General features: G+C 41.4%; 1 protein-coding gene across 2 annotated transcripts in view; it reads right to left on the reverse strand.

Moving 5' to 3' along the window:
* Nucleotides 1-9,503: 9,503 nt before the first annotated feature.
* Nucleotides 9,504-20,176, reverse strand: part of LOC121525692 (ras-specific guanine nucleotide-releasing factor RalGPS1-like) — a 129,325-nt gene continuing 118,652 nt past the window's right edge. For both annotated transcript variants that reach the window (XM_041811802.1, XM_041811801.1), the window contains exons 15-20: nt 16,709-16,789; nt 14,395-14,500; nt 14,214-14,306; nt 13,791-13,896; nt 13,619-13,710; nt 9,504-13,132 (exon numbers count right to left, since the gene is read on the reverse strand). In XM_041811802.1, coding sequence (XP_041667736.1) covers nt 13,103-13,132; nt 13,619-13,710; nt 13,791-13,896; nt 14,214-14,306; nt 14,395-14,500; nt 16,709-16,789 — 508 coding nt within the window. In that variant the 3' untranslated portion in view covers nt 9,504-13,102. The remainder of the gene's footprint in view (nt 13,133-13,618; nt 13,711-13,790; nt 13,897-14,213; nt 14,307-14,394; nt 14,501-16,708; nt 16,790-20,176) is intronic.

Raw genomic sequence — 20,176 nt, forward strand, 5'->3', positions numbered from 1 at the left:
ATACCTACCAACATGTCTACATACTAACCCACATACCTACCAACATGTCTACATACTAACCTACATACCTACCAACATGTCTACATACTAACCCACATACCTACCAACATGTCTACATACTAACCTACATACCTACCAACATGTCTTCATACTAACCCACATACCTACCAACATGCCTACATACTAACCCACATACCTACCAACATGCCTACATACTAACCCACATATCTACCAACATGCCTACATACTAACCCACATATCTACCAACATGCCTACATACTAACCCACATACCTACCAACATGCCTACATACTAACCCACATACCTACCAACATGTCTACATACTAACCCACATATCTACCAACATGCCTACATACTAACCCACATATCTACCAACATGCCTACATACTAACCCACATATCTACCAACATGCCTACATACTAACCCACATACCTACCAACATGCCTACATACTAACCCACATATCTAACAACATGCCTACATACTAACCCACATACCTACCAACATGCCTACATACTAACCCACATACCTACCAACATGCCTACATACTAACCCACATACCTACCAACATGCCTACATACTAACACACATACCTACCAACATGCCTACATACTAACCCACATACCTACCAACATGCCTACATACTAACCCACATATCTACCAACATGCCTACATACTAACCCACATATCTACCAACATGTCTACATACTAACACACTACTAGTATCATCTAATAGTATTTATTAGTACCGTCAGTATTCGCGGTGCTTTGAGATGACACGTGAAAGTACTCGTTAACATCTTTTTACCAACAAAGTGTCGTCTTTTATAACTGTTGGTTGTTTGGGCGTTGTAAATATCCCAAGCATGAGCAGACAGACTGAGGCCCCGCCCACACGGAGACCAAAACCATATATTGCCGTTTCTTTTTGAAAAAGTTTCCGTAAAGACCGGACCGTTTCAGGAAATATCCGTGTAACCATGGAAGCTATGAAAACTACTGGAAATGCACCAGAAGAGACAAGAAGATGACAGAAAGAGTTTTACTGAGTTTGTATTTTATGTTATCAGATTTTCTGTCTGCCACATGTTTTTATTCAAAGTTACGCTCTCAGAGTCGTCCTACATATGATAAATAATAATATAATATATAATAATAATATAATAAATGCACCCACTCCAGGCCAGGAGAGTCCACAATGACAGGGTCTGCTACAGTTTTTGGGAGACTAAATATTGCAGAGAACACCCCAGCTGTGTCCTTTCAAACTTTAGCCAAAAGTAGTGTCTTTGTGGAAATCTAAAGGACCCTCTTCTTGTTTCTCTCTTGGTTTTGAAATATTGACTTTGAAGGAGGAAATTCAGACTGTCCTTGGCGTGAGCCGTTGTTCAATGTCGACTGTTTCTTAGTAAAAAAAAGAGCACAGCTGGACTTGAATCCCTGGTTGCTCACAGGTACTCTCCCCTCCAAAAGTACTGGAACAGTGACTCCTTTATTTCTGCTGTAGACTGAAAATGTTTGGGTTTGACATGAAAAGATGAATATGAGAGAAGAGATCAACATTTCAGCTTTTATTTACAGCTATTTACATCTGGATCTGACACACAGCTGAGAAGATAGAATCATCTGTAACAGAACACCACGTTTCAAGGTGAGCCATTGAAGTGAATACGACTTTCAGTAACTGCAAACTTTTGCAGCTTTTCCAGGCTTTCACTGCAGCCTGGTTTGGTTGTTTATTTTGGGGGTTACTGCCTTCAGTCTCCTCTTTATCAGGTTAAATGCACGCTTAAGTTTGGAGGTTGACTTGGCCAGTCTAAAACCTTCCACTTCTTGCCCCGGATGAACTCCTTTGTTGTTTTGGCAGTGTGCACTGGGCCATTATGGCTGCATCTTTCCTTAAATTGCCGAAAAAAATGTCAAACTAAGTGTCTGTCTCAGTAGCCCAGAGACATAAAGGACTGCCTGAGATATCAGAGGTCCTGTGTTTGATCCTTAGGGAGAGACCGAGACCAAAGGAAGGTGAAAACGTTCTTGGAAACCCTATCTACGTCTGGCTCATTACCTGGCAGTCTGCAGGTTGTGTGACTGATTCATATTCACTACTGCTGAGTTTGAAAGTCCAACATCCAAATAAAACTCTAAAAGCTTTGGAGAAACTTGAGGAAGTCTCTGATCCTGTGGCTGAAGGTGATCCAAGACTGACTGACTGGTAGTCCAGAGGTTCCTGGTTCAAACCTAATCCAGGTGGGGCTGGTTGATCTTGAAGTCCATTGTCCAAAGGAAGTAATGAAAACCTCAGACGTTCATCTGTTACTCTTTCTGTTGCCTAGAGGGATCCAGGACTGCAGGGTCCAGGTTCAAATCCTAACACTTTGTCAGTTTTCAAGATTTGAGTCCAAAGAAAGAAAGAAGAATCTTTGAGGGCTTCTAGAGATGTCAGTCTCTGTGGTCAAGAGGAGAGGAGAGAGGTCTGTCTGGGACTCTGAAGGTCACAGGTTCAAATCTTACTTTGGTTTGGTCAATTTTCAAGTTTTGACTCCAAATAAAGAAGAGAGACCCCTGGAAGACCACTGCACGTGTCTGATTCTGTAGTCTAGTGAGGTAAAGGATTGCTTGGGAGTCTGAAGGTTGTGGGTTCAAGTCTTTCCATGGTTTGGTCAGTTTTCAAGATTTGAGTCTAAAGGGAGAATGTAAAAACCTTTGGAGGACTTCAGTGAGTGTCTTTCTCTATGGCCTTGGGAGAGAGTGGGCTGCCTGGTAATCAGGAGGTTGCTGGTTCAAGTCTTCCCATGGCTTGGTGACAACTTGAGTTCAAAGTGAGAAGGGAAACCTCTGGAAGTCTAGGGGTGGAGGTTGTGAATTTTAAAGTCCTACATCCCAAATGAAGAGGATAAAAGTGCCAGGAGAAGATCCCCCAGTGTGAAAGGTACCGGTGGCGCAGTGGGTTCAGCACACTCTCAAGCACCCAAGCGGGCACGAGCACCTGTGGCGGGAGAGGCTGGGGTTTGGAACTCGGTGCGGCCGGTACCTGGATCGAGCAGTGCCCTGTGGGATGGGGTCAGGGGGGGCCGTGTCCCCCCTGGCCTTCTGTGACACGTATCAGCAGGGGTTATGAAAAAAGTTTAAAATAAAAAGTTGTTAACCTATTGATTGTGGTCACCTATTATAGTTGTCTTTATTGTCGTCAACAATATCTCAGGTGACAACAATGTAGTTTCCTTGGATATTTTTGGGTATGACTAAAGTCATCGCCTAAAATAGTCGTTGCCTTCTATAGTCAACAACAACAACTATCGTAGACCACTATAGAACTACAACCAAAGTTGGTAACAACTATATTCCAAGGCATCTAAAGTTGTTGCCAACTGAGATGTTGTTGGTGACCACAATCAATAGGTTAACAACTCTTTATTTTAAACTTTTTTCATAACCCCTGCTGATACGTGTCACAGAAGGCCAGGGGGGACACGGCCCCCCCTGACCCCATCCCACAGGGCACTGCTCGATCCAGGTACCGGCAGCACCGAGTTCCAAACCCCAGCCTCTCCCGCCACAGGTGCTCGTGCCCGCTTGGGTGCTTGAGAGTGTGCTGAACCCACTGCGCCACCGGTACCTTTCACACTGGGGGATCTTCTCCTGGCACTTTTATCCTCTTCATTTGGGATGTAGGACTTTAAAATTCACAACCTCCACCCCTAGACTTCCAGAGGTTTCCCTTCTCACTTTGAACTCAAATTGTCACCAAGCCATGGGAAGACTTGAACCAGCAACCTCCTGATTACCAGGCAGCCCACTCTCTCCCAAGGCCATAGAGAAAGACACTCACTGAAGTCCTCCAAAGGTTTTTACATTCTCCCTTTAGACTCAAATCTTGAAAACTGACCAAACCAAAGTAAGATTTGAACCTGTGACCTTCAGGCTCCCAGTCAGACCTCTCCTCCTCTTGACCACAGAGACTGACATCTCTAGAAGCCCTCAAAGATTCTTAGATAGTTGTCGCCAACTTTAGTGGCCTAACATAGTTGTGGTGTAAGATAGTTGTTGGTAAGATAGAAACTTTCATACAAGTAACAAACAATCAAACGAGTTCAAATGTTGATTTTATCAGAAACAGGCACACATGAAGTGTTTAGCTATTAGACAATAAAGACGAAGCTTCAATAATGATGATAGTAACAAATTTTAAGGGATACTTCAACATTTTGGCAAATTCGTCCATTGCCATAATCCCTGTAGTCTCAGTAATAGGTTCGTTACCTTCAGTTGTCACTGTAAGCTATTTTTAGATCACCGCTGCCGAGCTCAGACCTGCTGTGCCAACTCAATGTAAGCAGACGGTATTCCAGCTTTCTCTCATCAAACTCATCAAAAACACAATCCAACAACGCCAAAACGCTCTCATGGACAAGTTGTGACCTGAACATTCACCACGCTACGAAATAATCATGGAACATTACGAGAAGGAGATGTTTTAAAGCTAAATGCAAAGCTGGAACTACACTCCAGACATGGCTGCTGCACTGTGTCACTCCGCCCAGCGGTTTACTCAAGAAATAGTTCCGAGTATTTGCTTCATGTGTCGTAATGTTACATAATTATACGTTATTATTTCATAGCGTGGTGAATGAAGTATCCCTTTAACACCTGACTATGCAAGAATACTGAGTCCTTAACAAGGCGGGATGTGATATTAAACAAAGAAAAAGTCATGATTAAAAAAAAGTTCAAGGCAGGAGATAAAAAGTGCGAGTAGATCAGTGAGGTCAGCTCCTGTTGGAGCTTCAGCTTCTGTCCGTACAGAGGTCAGAGCATCATTGACCTTTGGTCAGCGGTTCATCAGGATCTGACCTTTCAACAACAGAATGACAACAAAATTCACAAAATTCAGAATTCACCAAAATGCTGCTGGGATTGAAGTTACTCATGTCCGCCATCTCCTGGTGTAAAGTGGTAACAGCGCAGACCTCCACCATCAGCCCTATCTCCCAATAGTACAGAATCCTTTAAAAAATTCCTGGATCCAGGCGGTGATCTGGATCAGTCCCAAAATCTAATCAGTTCTTCCTTATGCCATTTCTGACATTTCCTGAAAATTTCATGAAAATCCGTCCACAACTTTTTGAGTTATGTTGCTAACAAACAGACAAACAAACCCGATCACATGACCTCCTTGGCGGAGGTAAAAATACAGACTTTAATACGTAGAAACATATTTACATATGAACATTCATTCATACACACATTCATTAATGCAAACATACATACCTCTGTGCAAACATTCATTCATGCATTCAGGCATGCATGCATTCATACATTCATTCATACATATATACACATATTCTTATATATAGATATATACATACTTCTGTGGATGCATTCATACATTCATATATAAATTCATTCTTTCTTGCATGTATACAAACATTAATTCATGCCTACATTTATTCATACATCCATACATATTTCTGTGCATGCATTCATACATTCACACATACAAATGTTCAGTCATACATAAATACAATTATTCTTACATACATACACATTTACATACATGCATCCAAACATAAATATAAACACACATTAACCATACCTGAATCTCATTCTCTCATCAGAGAACAGCTGCTCCCAGCACAAACACACCAGAATCTTTCTGGACATTCATAAAAATCTACAAACAGCTAAATCTTTCAGACTTGATTCATAATAAGACATGATCAGTTTAATGGTTCTCTCATTATCACAGCTGATTTATAGAAGAACCGTTATGTACATGAACTTTTATCTTACGTTTATATATAAATCATCTACAAACAGCTAAATCTTCATAAATAGGCATATTAAACCAAGAACCACCATGTCAGACTCGTTCTGTACATGAACTTTATTCCCATGTCAGAGACTGAAGCTGAGAAATCAGCAACATGAAGCGATGGTACCAAATAATTTAACAAAAGAATCACACGGCAATAATCACGACTCGGTGATCAGCTTCACAGTTACAACACTAAAAGGCTGTACAATAAAAATATACATGCACTGTCCCAAAAACAGGTGAATTACTGCAGGATCAAAACAGAAAAACATGTACAAGAATCCAAAAACATTTGATAATTGCTCGTAGAAAAGAAACACTGATCAGGATGAAGAGCAGAATCTTTTTGGGATTTGAATCCACATTTACACAGAAATGCTGGAGCTGCTTCTGAACCACACATGGCTTTAATTTGGCGTTCTCCCCGCTGATTGGTGGAGCTGGTGACTGTACTTTGGGGAACAAGTCAAAGAAACACTTTTCTATTGGTTAATATAAATCAGTCTTGACTATAAAGCTGCTTTTAAAATCATCAGCATCTTCAATAAATCAGCGCACTGTAGAGATCATTCATGTAAAATAAATCTGCGCGCGCTCACTTTAGTCGAGATTACGTCAAGATTTGGCAAAAAGACTCCGATATTTTACAGACAGGAGTTTCTTTGGCTCTTTAAATCATGTTTCTTCTCCCATTTATTAAACTTTTCATTCCAAAAGCCCCAAAAACAAAAGACGAACTGATCTTAAAACTCCTGTGAGAAACTTCTACTGTGTTGATTTGGCGCCCCCTGTGGCTGAAAGTGGTTCATCCTCTCACTTTGCTAATGTCCATTGCACGTGTACACAACAATATACGTATTTATGATGAAGTTTGTGTAATTCTTCTTGTTTTAAGCCTTATTAATGTCACAGATAAAGACAAAAATCTTTATTTTCAAGTTATTCAGATATCAGGAGAGTTTCAGAGGATTTTAAAAATCTAAATAATCTCACCCAGATTAACACTCCGATGCCGACAGCCATCATTTTATATCGTTTTTTACATTTTTTCTATCTTGAAATCAGATTTTCCTCCATATGTGTGAGGTGATTGTGTGTTAAATAAGTGTGTTTTTAAACTCATAGCAGAGCTGACTGATGAACATACTCTGTTTCTGCAGCCATCTTTCATTTCTCTGAGAATCTTTAACAAGAAAACCTAACTTTAGTTTTTCTGCAGTGCGATGATGATGTGTTCCTCTAACACCGACCATGTCATCAACACACCAACATAACAATAATAATAATAATAATAATAATAGTAATAATAATAATAATAGTAATAATAATAATAATAATAATAATAATAATAGTAATAATAATAATAATAGTAATAATAATAATAATAATAATAATAATAGTAATAATAATAGTAATAATAATTATATAATAATAATAATAGTAATAATAATAGTAATAATAATAATAATAATAATAGTAATAATAATAATAATAATAATAATAATAATAGTAATAATAATAATAATAGTAATAATAATAATAATAATAATAATAATAGTAATAATAATAGTAATAATAATTATATAATAATAATAATAGTAATAATAATAGTAATAATAATAATAATAATAATAGTAATAATAATAGTAATAATAATAGTAATAATAATAATAATAATAATAGTAATAATAATAATAATAATAATAATAGTAATAATAATAGTGACAGTAATAATAATAATCTTTTGTGTCTTTGTGATGGTTTGGTTATGAAGCTCATAAAAACATCAGGATGATTTATAACCAGATAAAAACTCCTCTCAGGAGCTGCACGTCAAATCTACTAAACGTCTTTTATTTTGAAAGCCAGCAGCTCAGACAGGAAATGACACATTAAAGCGTGATCTCTGTAGTAAAGCTGGCTTTGGCCGCCATGTTCCCTTTAACATTAAAACTCCTCCTTCATCAGTGTTTTTAAAAAGACAATAATACTGGATTTAAATTCATGTTTTCACTGAAAGTCTGCCTTCAGAATAAAACCGCAATGATTTTAGAGAAACTAAAAAACAAAACAAAAACATGCCTGTTTCTCATACTTTCACCATCATTGCCACTGATTAACCATGATCTACAACAGGAAACTATAGAAGCATGACTTCATATTAAATATGAACATCTACCAGTACATTTAAATTAATTTTCTACTTTAAAGGACGATTCCACTTCATTACTGCTCTGATTTTATTCTGAAACGTTGGATGTCATGTCAAATTCACCACAAATGAATCAATAATAAATATTTATGATGGTAGAATAACAGAATAAAATAAAGTCATGCAGAGATCTGGGAACATCAGAAACACCTGGAATCTTGTTAATAAGCTTTCAGTGCACTGAAAAAGCTGCTGCACACTTTAACAGTCATTATAGTAAAAAAGTAGATGGACTGGTCAGATCTGTCCTCAGGATAGTCTAGATGGTCTATGATAGTCTCACAGAGGTCTAGAGGGTTGGACAGAGACCACGATCCTTTTTTAAAGATAAATGAAGAAAGGGCAGGGGTTAAAGTCTCGAACTAAGGAGAACGAGACAGGACAGGAGCCAGACTCTAATCCAGGCCACCAGCGCCCCATAGCTCTGAATTTTTCTAAATAATGAGGGAATAAAATAAAAAAAGAACCCTCCAGGCTGACTATATACCTACCAGGAGGAGCCATCTGTCAAAGCTTCAAGCTGATTGGCTCATTCCTGGCCAAAGAATGACCGGACCAATCCAAACAGAACTCACGCCAGGACGGACGGATGACATCCATCTGCTTACAGGGCGCTTCACCCGAAGCAGCTCTACCTGGCCAGGCTTTAACCTGTTTTTATAAACTGGAGTTTTACATCACGTTCCACATTATGATGTAAAAATGATTTTAGTGTCATAAACCTTCATTTTTAGTTTTTCAGGTAAACTCATGGATGGTTTTGTGTCTCAGGGCTCTCTGGATCACTGAACTCTCAGACTCCTGTGGTCGTTAGTTCTCCAGGTGAGCCCAGTTAAAGGAAACTACTGAAGAAGGACGTTCCAGGTTTCTGACAGACTAATTCATGGGATCCTCCAGAGGCTTGCAGTCGTGTATAAACCTACTATTCAACCCCCCCTAACCAATGCTCACAAGCAGAAACGGTTGCAGTGGGCCCAGAAATACGTCAGCAAGGAGGGGGCGGAGTCATGTTCTGGGCCGGATTCATGAGGAGAGAGCTGATAGGCCCCTTTAGGGTCCCTGAAGGTGTGAAAATGACCTCGGCAAAGTATCTAGAGTTTCTGACTGACCACTTTCTTCCATGGTACAAAAAGAAGAACCGTGCCTTCTGTATCAAAATGATCTTCATGCATGACAATGCTCCATCTCATGCTGCAGAGAATCCCTCTGTGTCATTGGCTGCTGTGGGCATAAAAGGAGAGAAACTCATGGTGTGGCCCCCATCCTCCCCTGACCTTTAACCCTACTGAGAACCTTTGGAGCATCCTCAAGCTAAAGATCTATGAGGGTGGGAGGCAGTTCACATCAGAACAGCAGCTCTGGGAGGATATTCTGACATCCTGCAGAGAAATTCAAGCAGAAACTCTCCAAAAACTCACAAGTTCAATGGATGAAGAATAGTGAAGGTGATATCAGAGAAGGGCTCCTATGTTAACATGAACTGGGCCTGTTCAGATGTTTGTGACTGAAATAGCTTTGATTTCAGTAAATATGACCTCCTGATGCTGCAGATTCAATAATGAACATTTTCACTCCTTTACAGCCTCTAAAATGTTTTAAACTCTGATGTGCAGAATAATGTGGAACAGTGACTTTAGAGGATTTAATCTTTGGGAGGTTTGTTCAGTCTGAATCATGCTCTAACGGCTGAGGACTAAAAATTATCCTGTCATTTGCAACAACTTCCTTATATTTGCTCATTTCTTGTTTTTAATTATCAAGAATTGCAAGCAAACACCTGCTCTTTATTTTTATTGCACTTAAATGCATAAAACTTCGGACATTTTTTGGTATCATAACACTGCCAATGTTGGGGTTTTTGTTCAGTTTAGAGGCTGTTCTGGAGTTTGACAACAGTTTTTAGTCTTATCTCCCTGCAGAGATTCAGACTGCTTCATCAGAAAACATTCCCAGATCTCACTCATTACCTCTTTATGACTGGAAGGAAAACTGTCTAGACCTGGAGAAATCAGAGCAGTAATGCAGCAGAATGTTCCTTTAAATCAAACAGAAGACGCAGCTTTTAAAGCAGATTATAATTATTAACAGCAGAGATGCTGATGGAACCGTCTCTGTCCACAGTCCTTCATTCTTCTGTTTTAAGGTGTCATCCACCGGCAGTCTGTGAGCAGCAGCTGAATCCAGGAAAATCCATCGTACCGTTTCCCTTTTTATGGCCGACTGTTCAAAAAATAAACTCTTTTACAAATAAATACAGCTTATATACAGAGGAGTGTTTAAAACGCCATGGTGAGTTTAAGATGGGCAAGCAGACGCAGCTGTCGCTCACTTTACATCGTCTTTGTCTCTTTTATCGGATCCTGTTAGTTCTGTACAAAATATTTGATCTGTAAACGGTTTGGTTCTGTACACGACCAACTAAGAGCTTTACAGGATGACTACCGGCTGAGGTAGTGAGGGCAGGGTCATCTTCATCGGTCTGTATGTTTCTGTACAATAAGAGGCTTTAATTTGGAAAGAAACTCAGTCCTGCTGTGTGTCCCAGCGCTGAAGGTGAGTGATCAGGTTTACGTTTACATGAACATCCATGCTGGAGATTAGATAACCAGTTTACAGTTCTTTACATGAACAGTATATCTGCAGGGACGACCTGTGATTGGACCAGAACCACCCAGGTCTTTAAGACCAAACATCATCCTCCTGGCTCTAAGGGTTTCTGGGGTTTAGCTAATTTATGTCTGCCCAGCTTCACTCATCACAGTCCTCTAGACTGGGTTCCAATATGACTTCTTATTTCTTTTAAAAACATTCACGAAGAGAGTTGGCTCTTTAAACCGGATCATCTACCAGCGATAATATGGTAGCTGAGCTCATCTACCAGCTATAATGTGGTAGCTGAGCTCATCTACCAGCTATAATATGGTAGCTGAGCTCATCTACCAGCTATAATATGGTAGCTGAGCTCATCTACCAGCTATAATATGGTTGCTGAGCTCATCTACCAGCGATAATATGGTAGCTGAGCTCATCTACCAGCTATAATATGGTAGTTGAGCTCATCTACCAGCGATAATATGGTAGCTGAGCTCATCTACCAGCTATAATGTGGTAGCTGAGCTCATCTACCAGCTATAATATGGTAGCTGAGCTCATCTACCAGCTATAATATGGTAGCTGAGCTCATCTACAAGCTATAATATGGTTGCTGAGCTCATCTACCAGCGATAATATGGTAGCTGAGCTCATCTACCAGCTATAATATGGTAGCTGAGCTCATCTACCAGCGATAATATGGTTGCTGAGCTCATCTACCAGTGATAATATGGTTGCTGAGCTCATCTACCAGCTATAATATGGTAGTTGAGCTCATCTACCAGCTATAATGTGGTAGCTGAGCTCATCTACCAGCTATAATGTGGTAGCTGAGCTCATCTACCAGTGATAATATAGTTGCTGAGCTCATCTACCAGTGATAATATGGTAGTTGAGCTCATCTACCAGTTATAATATGGTAGCTGAGCTCATCTACCAGCTATAATATGGTAGTTGAGCTCATCTACCAGTGATGATATGGTAGCTGAGCTCATCTACCAGTGATAATATGGTAGTTGAGCTCATCTACCAGTTATAATATGGTAGTTGAGCTCATCTACCAGTTATAATATGGTAGCTGAGCTCATCTACCAGCTATAATATGGTAGTTGAGCTCATCTACCAGTGATAATATGGTAGTTGAGCTCATCTACCAGTTATAATATGGTAGTTGAGCTCATCTACCAGTGATAATATGGTAGCTGAGCTCATCTACCAGTGATAATATGGTAGCTGAGCTCATCTACCAGCTATAATATGGTAGTTGAGCTCATCTACCAGCTATAATATGGTAGCTGAGCTCATCTACCAGCTATAATATGGTAGTTGAGCTCATCTACCAGCTATAATATGGTAGCTGAGCTCATCTACCAGTGATAATATGGTAGTTGAGCTCATCTACCAGCTATAATATGGTAGCTGAGCTCATCTACCAGCTATAATATGGTAGCTGAGCTCATCTACCAGCTATAATATGGTAGCTGAGCTCATCTACCAGCTCCAGAAGGTGGCCCCAGGTTTATGTCAAACCTCAGTGGCTTCTTTCTCATTGGCTCTCTCTTTCTACGCCCATTCCTTCCTCTAGTCCTGTTCCTATCTAGAATCCTTAAAACAAATAAAAATAGTCAATGACAGGAGCCAGCTCCTGTATGTTTTTTTTTCCATTTTTCTTGTTTTAAGACATAAAAAAGTCAAACTGGTTCACAATGAAGAGCTGGGCCTGGCAGACTGGATCTTACTACAGAGATGCAACGAATAATCCAGATCTCTAATTAGAGCCACAGTCCCCATCAGGCTGAGACTGGACAGACATAAATAAAGATTTTACTATCAGAATCCAGCTGATCAGGTCAGCTGACTGGCCGTTCTCTAATGTGTCTACAGAACCAGTCCAGTCCAGACCTCCTCTGCATCATTCTGGTTCCATGCGGGTTTGTTCACATTAAGAATGAAAGTTTACCTCTGTGTATCTGATTATACAGCATGGATGTTAATGTGAGGTGTAAACGGGGTCACCGTCACTGCTGCTGATCTGATTTCTTGTTTTTTCCTTTTATATCATGACTTCAAACTCAGACGTTGGGATGTTGTCTTCTTTCACTCCAGTGCTTCCAAAGATTTAAACACTTAAACAGATTTTTCCTCCTGGATCCCAGACCGAAGCTCCCTGTCCCTCGTTAACACTGAGTCCAGTTTTCTCCTCTTGTCCTTCGGAGCAGAAACCCAACATGGGCCATAAATCGATGTGTTCACAGGTTTTTTAGCAGCTTAGAGAATAAAAATGAACATCAGCAAACCACCAGACCGGAGCTTTAATCTGATGTCATCCAGGTAAAGAAGGCTGCAGGTGTGACGTCCAAATTCTTCTTCCAACGCCGTCACAGTGCTCCGTATTCACGGTTCAGTCAGTACTTCTCAAAAGTGGCGGTTTGGCACGTTAACATCCTGCTGTTTCAGTCTGAGCTCATTCAAACGACATGAGGTTGGCTGGTATCTGCAGAGAGAGCACAACAGGGAGGTTAGAGGAGGGAAGGATGCAGCAGTAAGACAATACCAAGATTCAGGATGATTAACTCCTACAGCTCCTTTACTTTATTCTGATTCAGACGATAAGCCTACAAAGGAAAAAAACACGTTCCCAGGAAAACCTCAGAGCAGAGCGAGCATCAATGACGACAGAATGACACTGATGAAATCAGACAGAGGAGGAGCTGGGGTGGAGGAGGGTCGCAGCAAAACGTAACCAGTTTAATCACAAACTGTCTGGTAGCTGTGTTATTTCTGCTGGAGTCTAGTGAATCAGGGACATCTCTCCCAGGATTCTCAGCTCGGTAGCGCTGAACTGAATCACAGTTTGGTTCTTGTTTTTACACGTGACCTGGACTAAAGCAGGAACACCGCTGTGGGTTAGGAACCACCTCTTTAAATGATAAAGATCTTAAAGCACCCTAAAAGTGAAAAATCCCATCGGGGTTTGTACCTGAGGTCTGCTGCTCCGACACGCCTCCTCCAGGTTTTTGTGCCAGATGATGGCAGAGAATCTGGATCCAGTCTGGAACTTGTAAACATTACCTGGAGAGTAGACAAACCTGGTGAGTATCTGATGATCAAAAGGAGGAGTAACAGATCCTCTATTAGGGGGCGGGGCTGACCTTTATCTGGGTCATTGAGCTGGAAGATGTTTGGTCGGGCTGGGTCATCGGGAAGAACCACCATCCAGCCCGTCACACAGACCTTCTTACACGGACTGGACTTATACTGAGACAGACAGAAAGAGTTAATCTAGGAGGTCAGAGAGACAGCAAAGACATGAAGAATCTACTGTGATCAGATTATCACAGTCAGGACTAAGGCTCTCTAAAACAACAATGAAGACTACGTTTACATGTAGAAGCCTGCAGTATTTCCACATTCAAACTCATTAATAACCCAGCACTGAGTGTCTAGGAGCTTTATTTTCACTGCTGTGGTGTCACACAGGTCTGGACGTGATCTCTACTATACTGAAGGTCAGAATACCTCATATCTACATCTGAGTATCTAAAGGTTTGTTGACCTTTCCACATAAAACTCACATGTTTCCTCTCAGAGGCTCTGAGAGCTTTGGCTCCATAAAACGTCAGTGTAGATCCAGACAGAGAGATCCAGAACCTGGTCCATGAGGACAGCTGATCACAGAAACACAGACGAGAAGTTAGCCTCTACGATCAGAGGAATAGAGAGATAACTAACCGATCAGATTATTGATCATCTCACCCGGGGTTTGCGTCCCTCCTTCAGCAGTGTTTTTCTCCTCAGAGGTCCTTCGATGGTCACGCTGCCCGTCTCGCTGCAGCCGTAGCACGAGGTGGCAGCGGACGAGCTGACCGGAGAAAAGATGAAATATGAGACAAAAAGTACAAAAATTTCACTTTTTTAGGAGGACAGAGCGAGGAGATCAGCTTTCAAGACAAAAAAATGATGCTTTCTGACGAGAAGAAAGGATTCTGCGTCTTTGACTGATTAAACAAACAGCTTTCACTGATTTCATACAACAATTCTGCTATTACAAACACTGATTTATACCATTTCATAACCACACATATAGATGATAATATCAGTCCAATAAAAGCATCAGCAGAGAGGAAAATATCTGCTAATATTAACTTTCAATAAAGGTATATATATCAGCTGTAAATATCAGTCTACATCAGCTGTAAATATCAGTCTACACCAGCTGTAAATATCAGTCTATATCAGCTGTAAATATCAGTCTACACCAGCTGTAAATATCAGTCTATATCAGCTGTAAATATCAGTCTACATCAGCTGTAAATATCAGTCTACACCAGCTGTAAATATCAGTCTATATCAGCTGTAAATATCAGTCTACACCAGCTGTAAATATCAGTCTATATCAGCTGTAAATATCAGTCTACATCAGCTGTAAATATCAGTCTACACCAGCTGTAAATATCAGTCTAAACCAGCTGTAAATATCAGTCTACATCAGCTGTAAATATCAGTCTACACCAGCTGTAAATATCAGTCTATATCAGCTGTAAATATCAGTCTACATCAGCTGTAAATATCAGTCTACACCAGCTGTAAATATCAGTCTATATCAGCTGTAAATATCAGTCTACATCAGCTGTAAATATCAGTCTAAACCAGCTGTAAATATCAGTCTATATCAGCTGTAAATATCAGTCTATATCAGCTGTAAATATCAGTCTATATCAGCTGTAAATATCAGTCTATATCAGCTGTAAATATCAGTCTATATCAGCTGTAAATATCAGTCTATATCAGCTGTAAATATCAGTCTATATCAGCTGTAAATATCAGTCTACACCAGCTGTAAATATCAGTCTATATCAGCTGTAAATATCAGTCTATATCAGCTGTAAATATCAGTCTACACCAGCTGTAAATATCAGTCTAAACCAGCTGTAAATATCAGTCTATATCAGCTGTAAATATCAGTCTATATCAGCTGTAAATATCAGTCTAAACCAGCTGTAAATATCAGTCTATATCAGCTGTAAATATCAGTCTATATCAGCTGTAAATATCAGTCTAAACCAGCTGTAAATATCAGTCTATATCAGCTGTAAATATCAGTCTATATCAGCTGTAAATATCAGTCTATATCAGCTGTAAATATCAGTCTATATCAGCTGTAAATATCAGTCTAAACCAGCTGTAAATATCAGTCTATATCAGCTGTAAATATCAGTCTATATCAGCTGTAAATATCAGTCTAAACCAGCTGTAAATATCAGTCTATATCAGCTGTAAATATCAGTCTACATCAGCTGTAAATATCAGTCTATATCAGCTGTAAATATCAGTCTATATCAGCTGTATATATCAGTCTATATCAGCTGTAAATATCAGTCCATATCAGCTGTAAATATCACTCTGTATCATACTTAAGACTCTGTCCTGTGGCTGACTACAGGCCTGATTTTGGAGATAAATCAGCAGAAGACAACAGGCTCTTCTTCCCCATAGAAGAGCTTTAGTAGTGAAAAAGCAAATAAGAGCAGAACGAAAACATGATGACACAGACTAAAACAGCTTTTGACAGAGCGAGGAGCATGCAAGAGAGAAACATAGCGTTTATCTGACATGAGGACAACAGAGACGAAGACACATGAAGCACAAACACCATGCAGCGTGTCGGAGCCCCAAAGAAACCTGATCATGTGAGCATTAAAGATAAACCACCTTCTGGGTCTCTACAGTTACAGTCATTACATTACCAACCAATATGGGCTATTTAACTCCAATAACTCCTCAATGATACATAGAAGTTGAATATAAGCCATGCAATAATATATTATATATGACACTTGTAATGAGAGTTTTTAGGAGCTGAGATGTGGATGTTGGTCCAATGACCTGCAGAAATAATCGACCACACTGACCCTCAGAGATGCAGAAGCTTGATAAATGAAAATAAATCAGTTGATTAGTAAAGATTAAAATCCCCCGCCTCATAAAGCTCAGACCGTGTGAGCATGCAGTGAGAGGATGAGGTGATCAGACACAATCTCATTTAAAGAGACTCCGCCCCCCACTGTACCTGTAAACATAGCTGCGGCTCCGGGGGGAGTTTCGGAGAGGGACCCTCCAGTTGGGACCCAGAGTGGCGTACATGCGACCCCTGTTTGTCACACACGTAAAGGTCAGTCTGATTGGACGGGCTCATTGATCAGTGTAGGTCATGTGACCAGCAGGACCAACCAATGCAGACTTTACTGAGGTTGTTTTTACACTAACAACCTGTTTAGGTCATTCAGATACCAAGTTGAGTCCACTGTAGTCCATCCTCTGCATTAACAGTCTGTCCTCAGTGATGACCAATCAGAGCTCTCTGTCCCTCCTCTGACTCTAACATCAGTCCATCCATCACCTCTGTCCCTCTGACTCTAACATCAGTCCATCCATCACCTCTGTCCCTCTGACTCTAACATCAGTCCATCCATCACCTCTGTCCCTCTGACTCTAACATCAGTCCATCCATCACCTCTGTTCCTCTGACTCTAACATCAGTCCATCCATCACCTCTGTCCCTCTGACTCTAACATCAGTCCATCCATCACCTCTGTCCCTCTGACTCTAACATCAGTCCATCCATCACCTCTGTTCCTCTGACTCTAACATCAGTCCATCCATCATCTCTGTCCCTCTGACTCTAACATCAGTCCATCCATCATCTCTGTCCCTCTGACTCTAACATCAGTCCATCCATCATCTCTGTCCCTCTGACTCTAACATCAGTCCATCCATCATCTCTGTCCCTCCTCTGACTCTAACATCAGTCCATCCATCATCTCTGTCCCTCTGACTCTAACATCAGTCCATCCATCATCTCTGTCCCTCTGACTCTAACATCAGTCCATCCATCATCTCTGTCCCTCCTCTGACTCGAACATCAGTCCATCCATCATCTCTGTCCCTCCTCTGACTCTAACATCAGTCCATCCATCATCTCTGTCCCTCCTCTGACCCTAACATCAGTCCATCCATCATCTCTGTCCCTCCTTTGACTCTAACATCAGTCCATCCATCATCTCTGTCCCTCTGACTCTAACATCAGTCCATCCATCATCTCTGTCCCTCCTCTGACTCTAACATCAGTCCATCCATCATCTCTGTCCCTCTGACTCTAACATCAGTCCATCCATCATCTCTGTCCCTCCTCTGACTCTAACATCAGTCCATCCATCATCTCTGTCCCTCCTCTGACTCTAACATCAGTCCATCCATCATCTCTGTCCCTCTGACTCTAACATCAGTCCATCCATCATCTCTGTCCCTCTGACTCTAACATCAGTCCATCCATCATCTCTGTCCCTCCTCTGACTCTAACATCAGTCCATCCATCATCTCTGTCCCTCCTCTGACTCTAACATCAGTCCATCCATCATCTCTGTCCCTCTGACTCTAACATCAGTCCATCCATCATCTCTGTCCCTCTGACTCTAACATCAGTCCATCCATCACCTCTGTCCCTCCTCTGACTCTAACATCAGTCCATCCATCATCTCTGTCCCTCTGACTCTAACATCAGTCCATCCATCATCTCTGTCCCTCTGACTCTAACATCCGTCCATCCATCATCTCTGTCCCTCTGACTCTAACATCAGTCCATCCATCACCTCTGTCCCACTGACTCTAACATCATTCCATCCATATTATATGTTCCTCTGACTATAACATCAGTACATACATCTTCTCTGTCCCTCTGACTCTAACATCAGTCCATCCATCATCTCTGTCCCTCCTCTGACTCTAACATCAGTCCATCCATCACCTCTGTCCCTCTGACTCTAACATCAGTCCATCCATCATCTCTGTCCCTCCTCTGACTCTAACATCAGTCCATCCATCATCTCTGTCCCTCTGACTCTAACATCAGTCCATCCATCATCTCTGTCCCTCTGAATCTAACATCAGACCATCCATCAGCTCTGTCCCTCTCTGCTAACATCAGTCCATCCATCATCTCTGTCTCCTCTGACTCGAACATCAGTCCATCCATCATCTCTGTCCCTCCTCTGACCCTAACATCAGTCCATCCATCATCTCTGTCCCTCCTCTGACTCTAACATCAGTCCATCCATCATCTCTGTCCCTCTGACTCTAACATCAGTCCATCCATCACCTCTGTCCCTCTGACTCTAACATCAGTCCATCCATCATCTCTGTCCCTCAGACTCTAACATCAGTCCATCCATCACCGCTCTACCTCTGACTCTAACATCAGTCCATCCATCATCTCTGTCCCTCTGACTCTAACATCAGTCCATCCATCATCTCTGTCCCTCTGACTCTAACATCAGTCCATCCATCATCTCTGTCCCTCTGACTCTAACATCAGTCCATCCATCATCTCTGTCCCTCTGACTCTAACATCAGTCCATCCATCATCTCTGTCCCTCTGACTCTAACATCAGTCCATCCATCATCTCTGTCCCTCCTCTGACTCTAACATCAGTCCATCCATCGTCTCTGTCCCTCCTCTCTAACATCAGTCCATCCATCATCTCTGTCCCTCCTCTGACTCTAACATCAGTCCATCCATCATCTCTGTCCCTCTGACTCTAACATCAGTCCATCCATCATCTCTGTCCCTCTGACTCTAACATCAGTCCATCCATCATCTCTGTCCCTCCTCTGACTCGAACATCAGTCCATCCATCATCTCTGTCCTCCTCTGACTCTAACATCAGTCCATCCATCATCTCTGTCCCTCCTCTGACTCTAACATCAGTCCATCCATCATCTCTGTCCCTCCTCTGACTCTAACATCAGTCCATCCATCATCTCTGTCCCTCTGACTCTAACATCAGTCCATCCATCATCTCTGTCCCTCCTCTGACTCTAACATCAGTCCATCCATCATCTCTGTCCCTCCTCTGACTCTAACATCAGTCCATCCATCATCTCTGTCCCTCCTCTGACTCTAACATCAGTCCATCCATCATCTCTGTCCCTCCTCTGACTCTAACATCAGTCCATCCATCATCTCTGTCCCTCTGACTCTAACATCAGTCCATCCATCATCTCTGTCCCTCTGACTCTAACATCAGTCCATCCATCATCTCTGTCCCTCCTCTGACTCTAACATCAGTCCATCCATCATCTCTGTCCCTCCTCTGACTCTAACATCAGTCCATCCATCACCTCTGTCCCTCCTCTGACCCTAACATCAGTCCATCCATCATCTCTGTCCCTCCTCTGACTCTAACATCAGTCCATCCATCATCTCTGTCCCTCTGACTCTAACATCAGTCCATCCATCATCTCTGTCCCTCTGACTCTAACATCAGTCCATCCATCATCTCTGTCCCTCTGACTCTAACATCAGTCCATCCATCATCTCTGTCCCTCTGACTCTAACATCAGTCCATCCATCATCTCTGTCCCTCTGACTCTAACATCAGTCCATCCATCACCTCTGTCCCTCTGACTCTAACATCAGTCCATCCATCACCTCTGTCCCTCTGACTCTAACATCAGTCCATCCATCATCTCTGTCCCTCTG

Source organism: Cheilinus undulatus, linkage group 17 (genome assembly GCF_018320785.1).
Source record: "Cheilinus undulatus linkage group 17, ASM1832078v1, whole genome shotgun sequence".
NCBI lineage: Eukaryota > Metazoa > Chordata > Actinopteri > Labriformes > Labridae > Cheilinus > Cheilinus undulatus.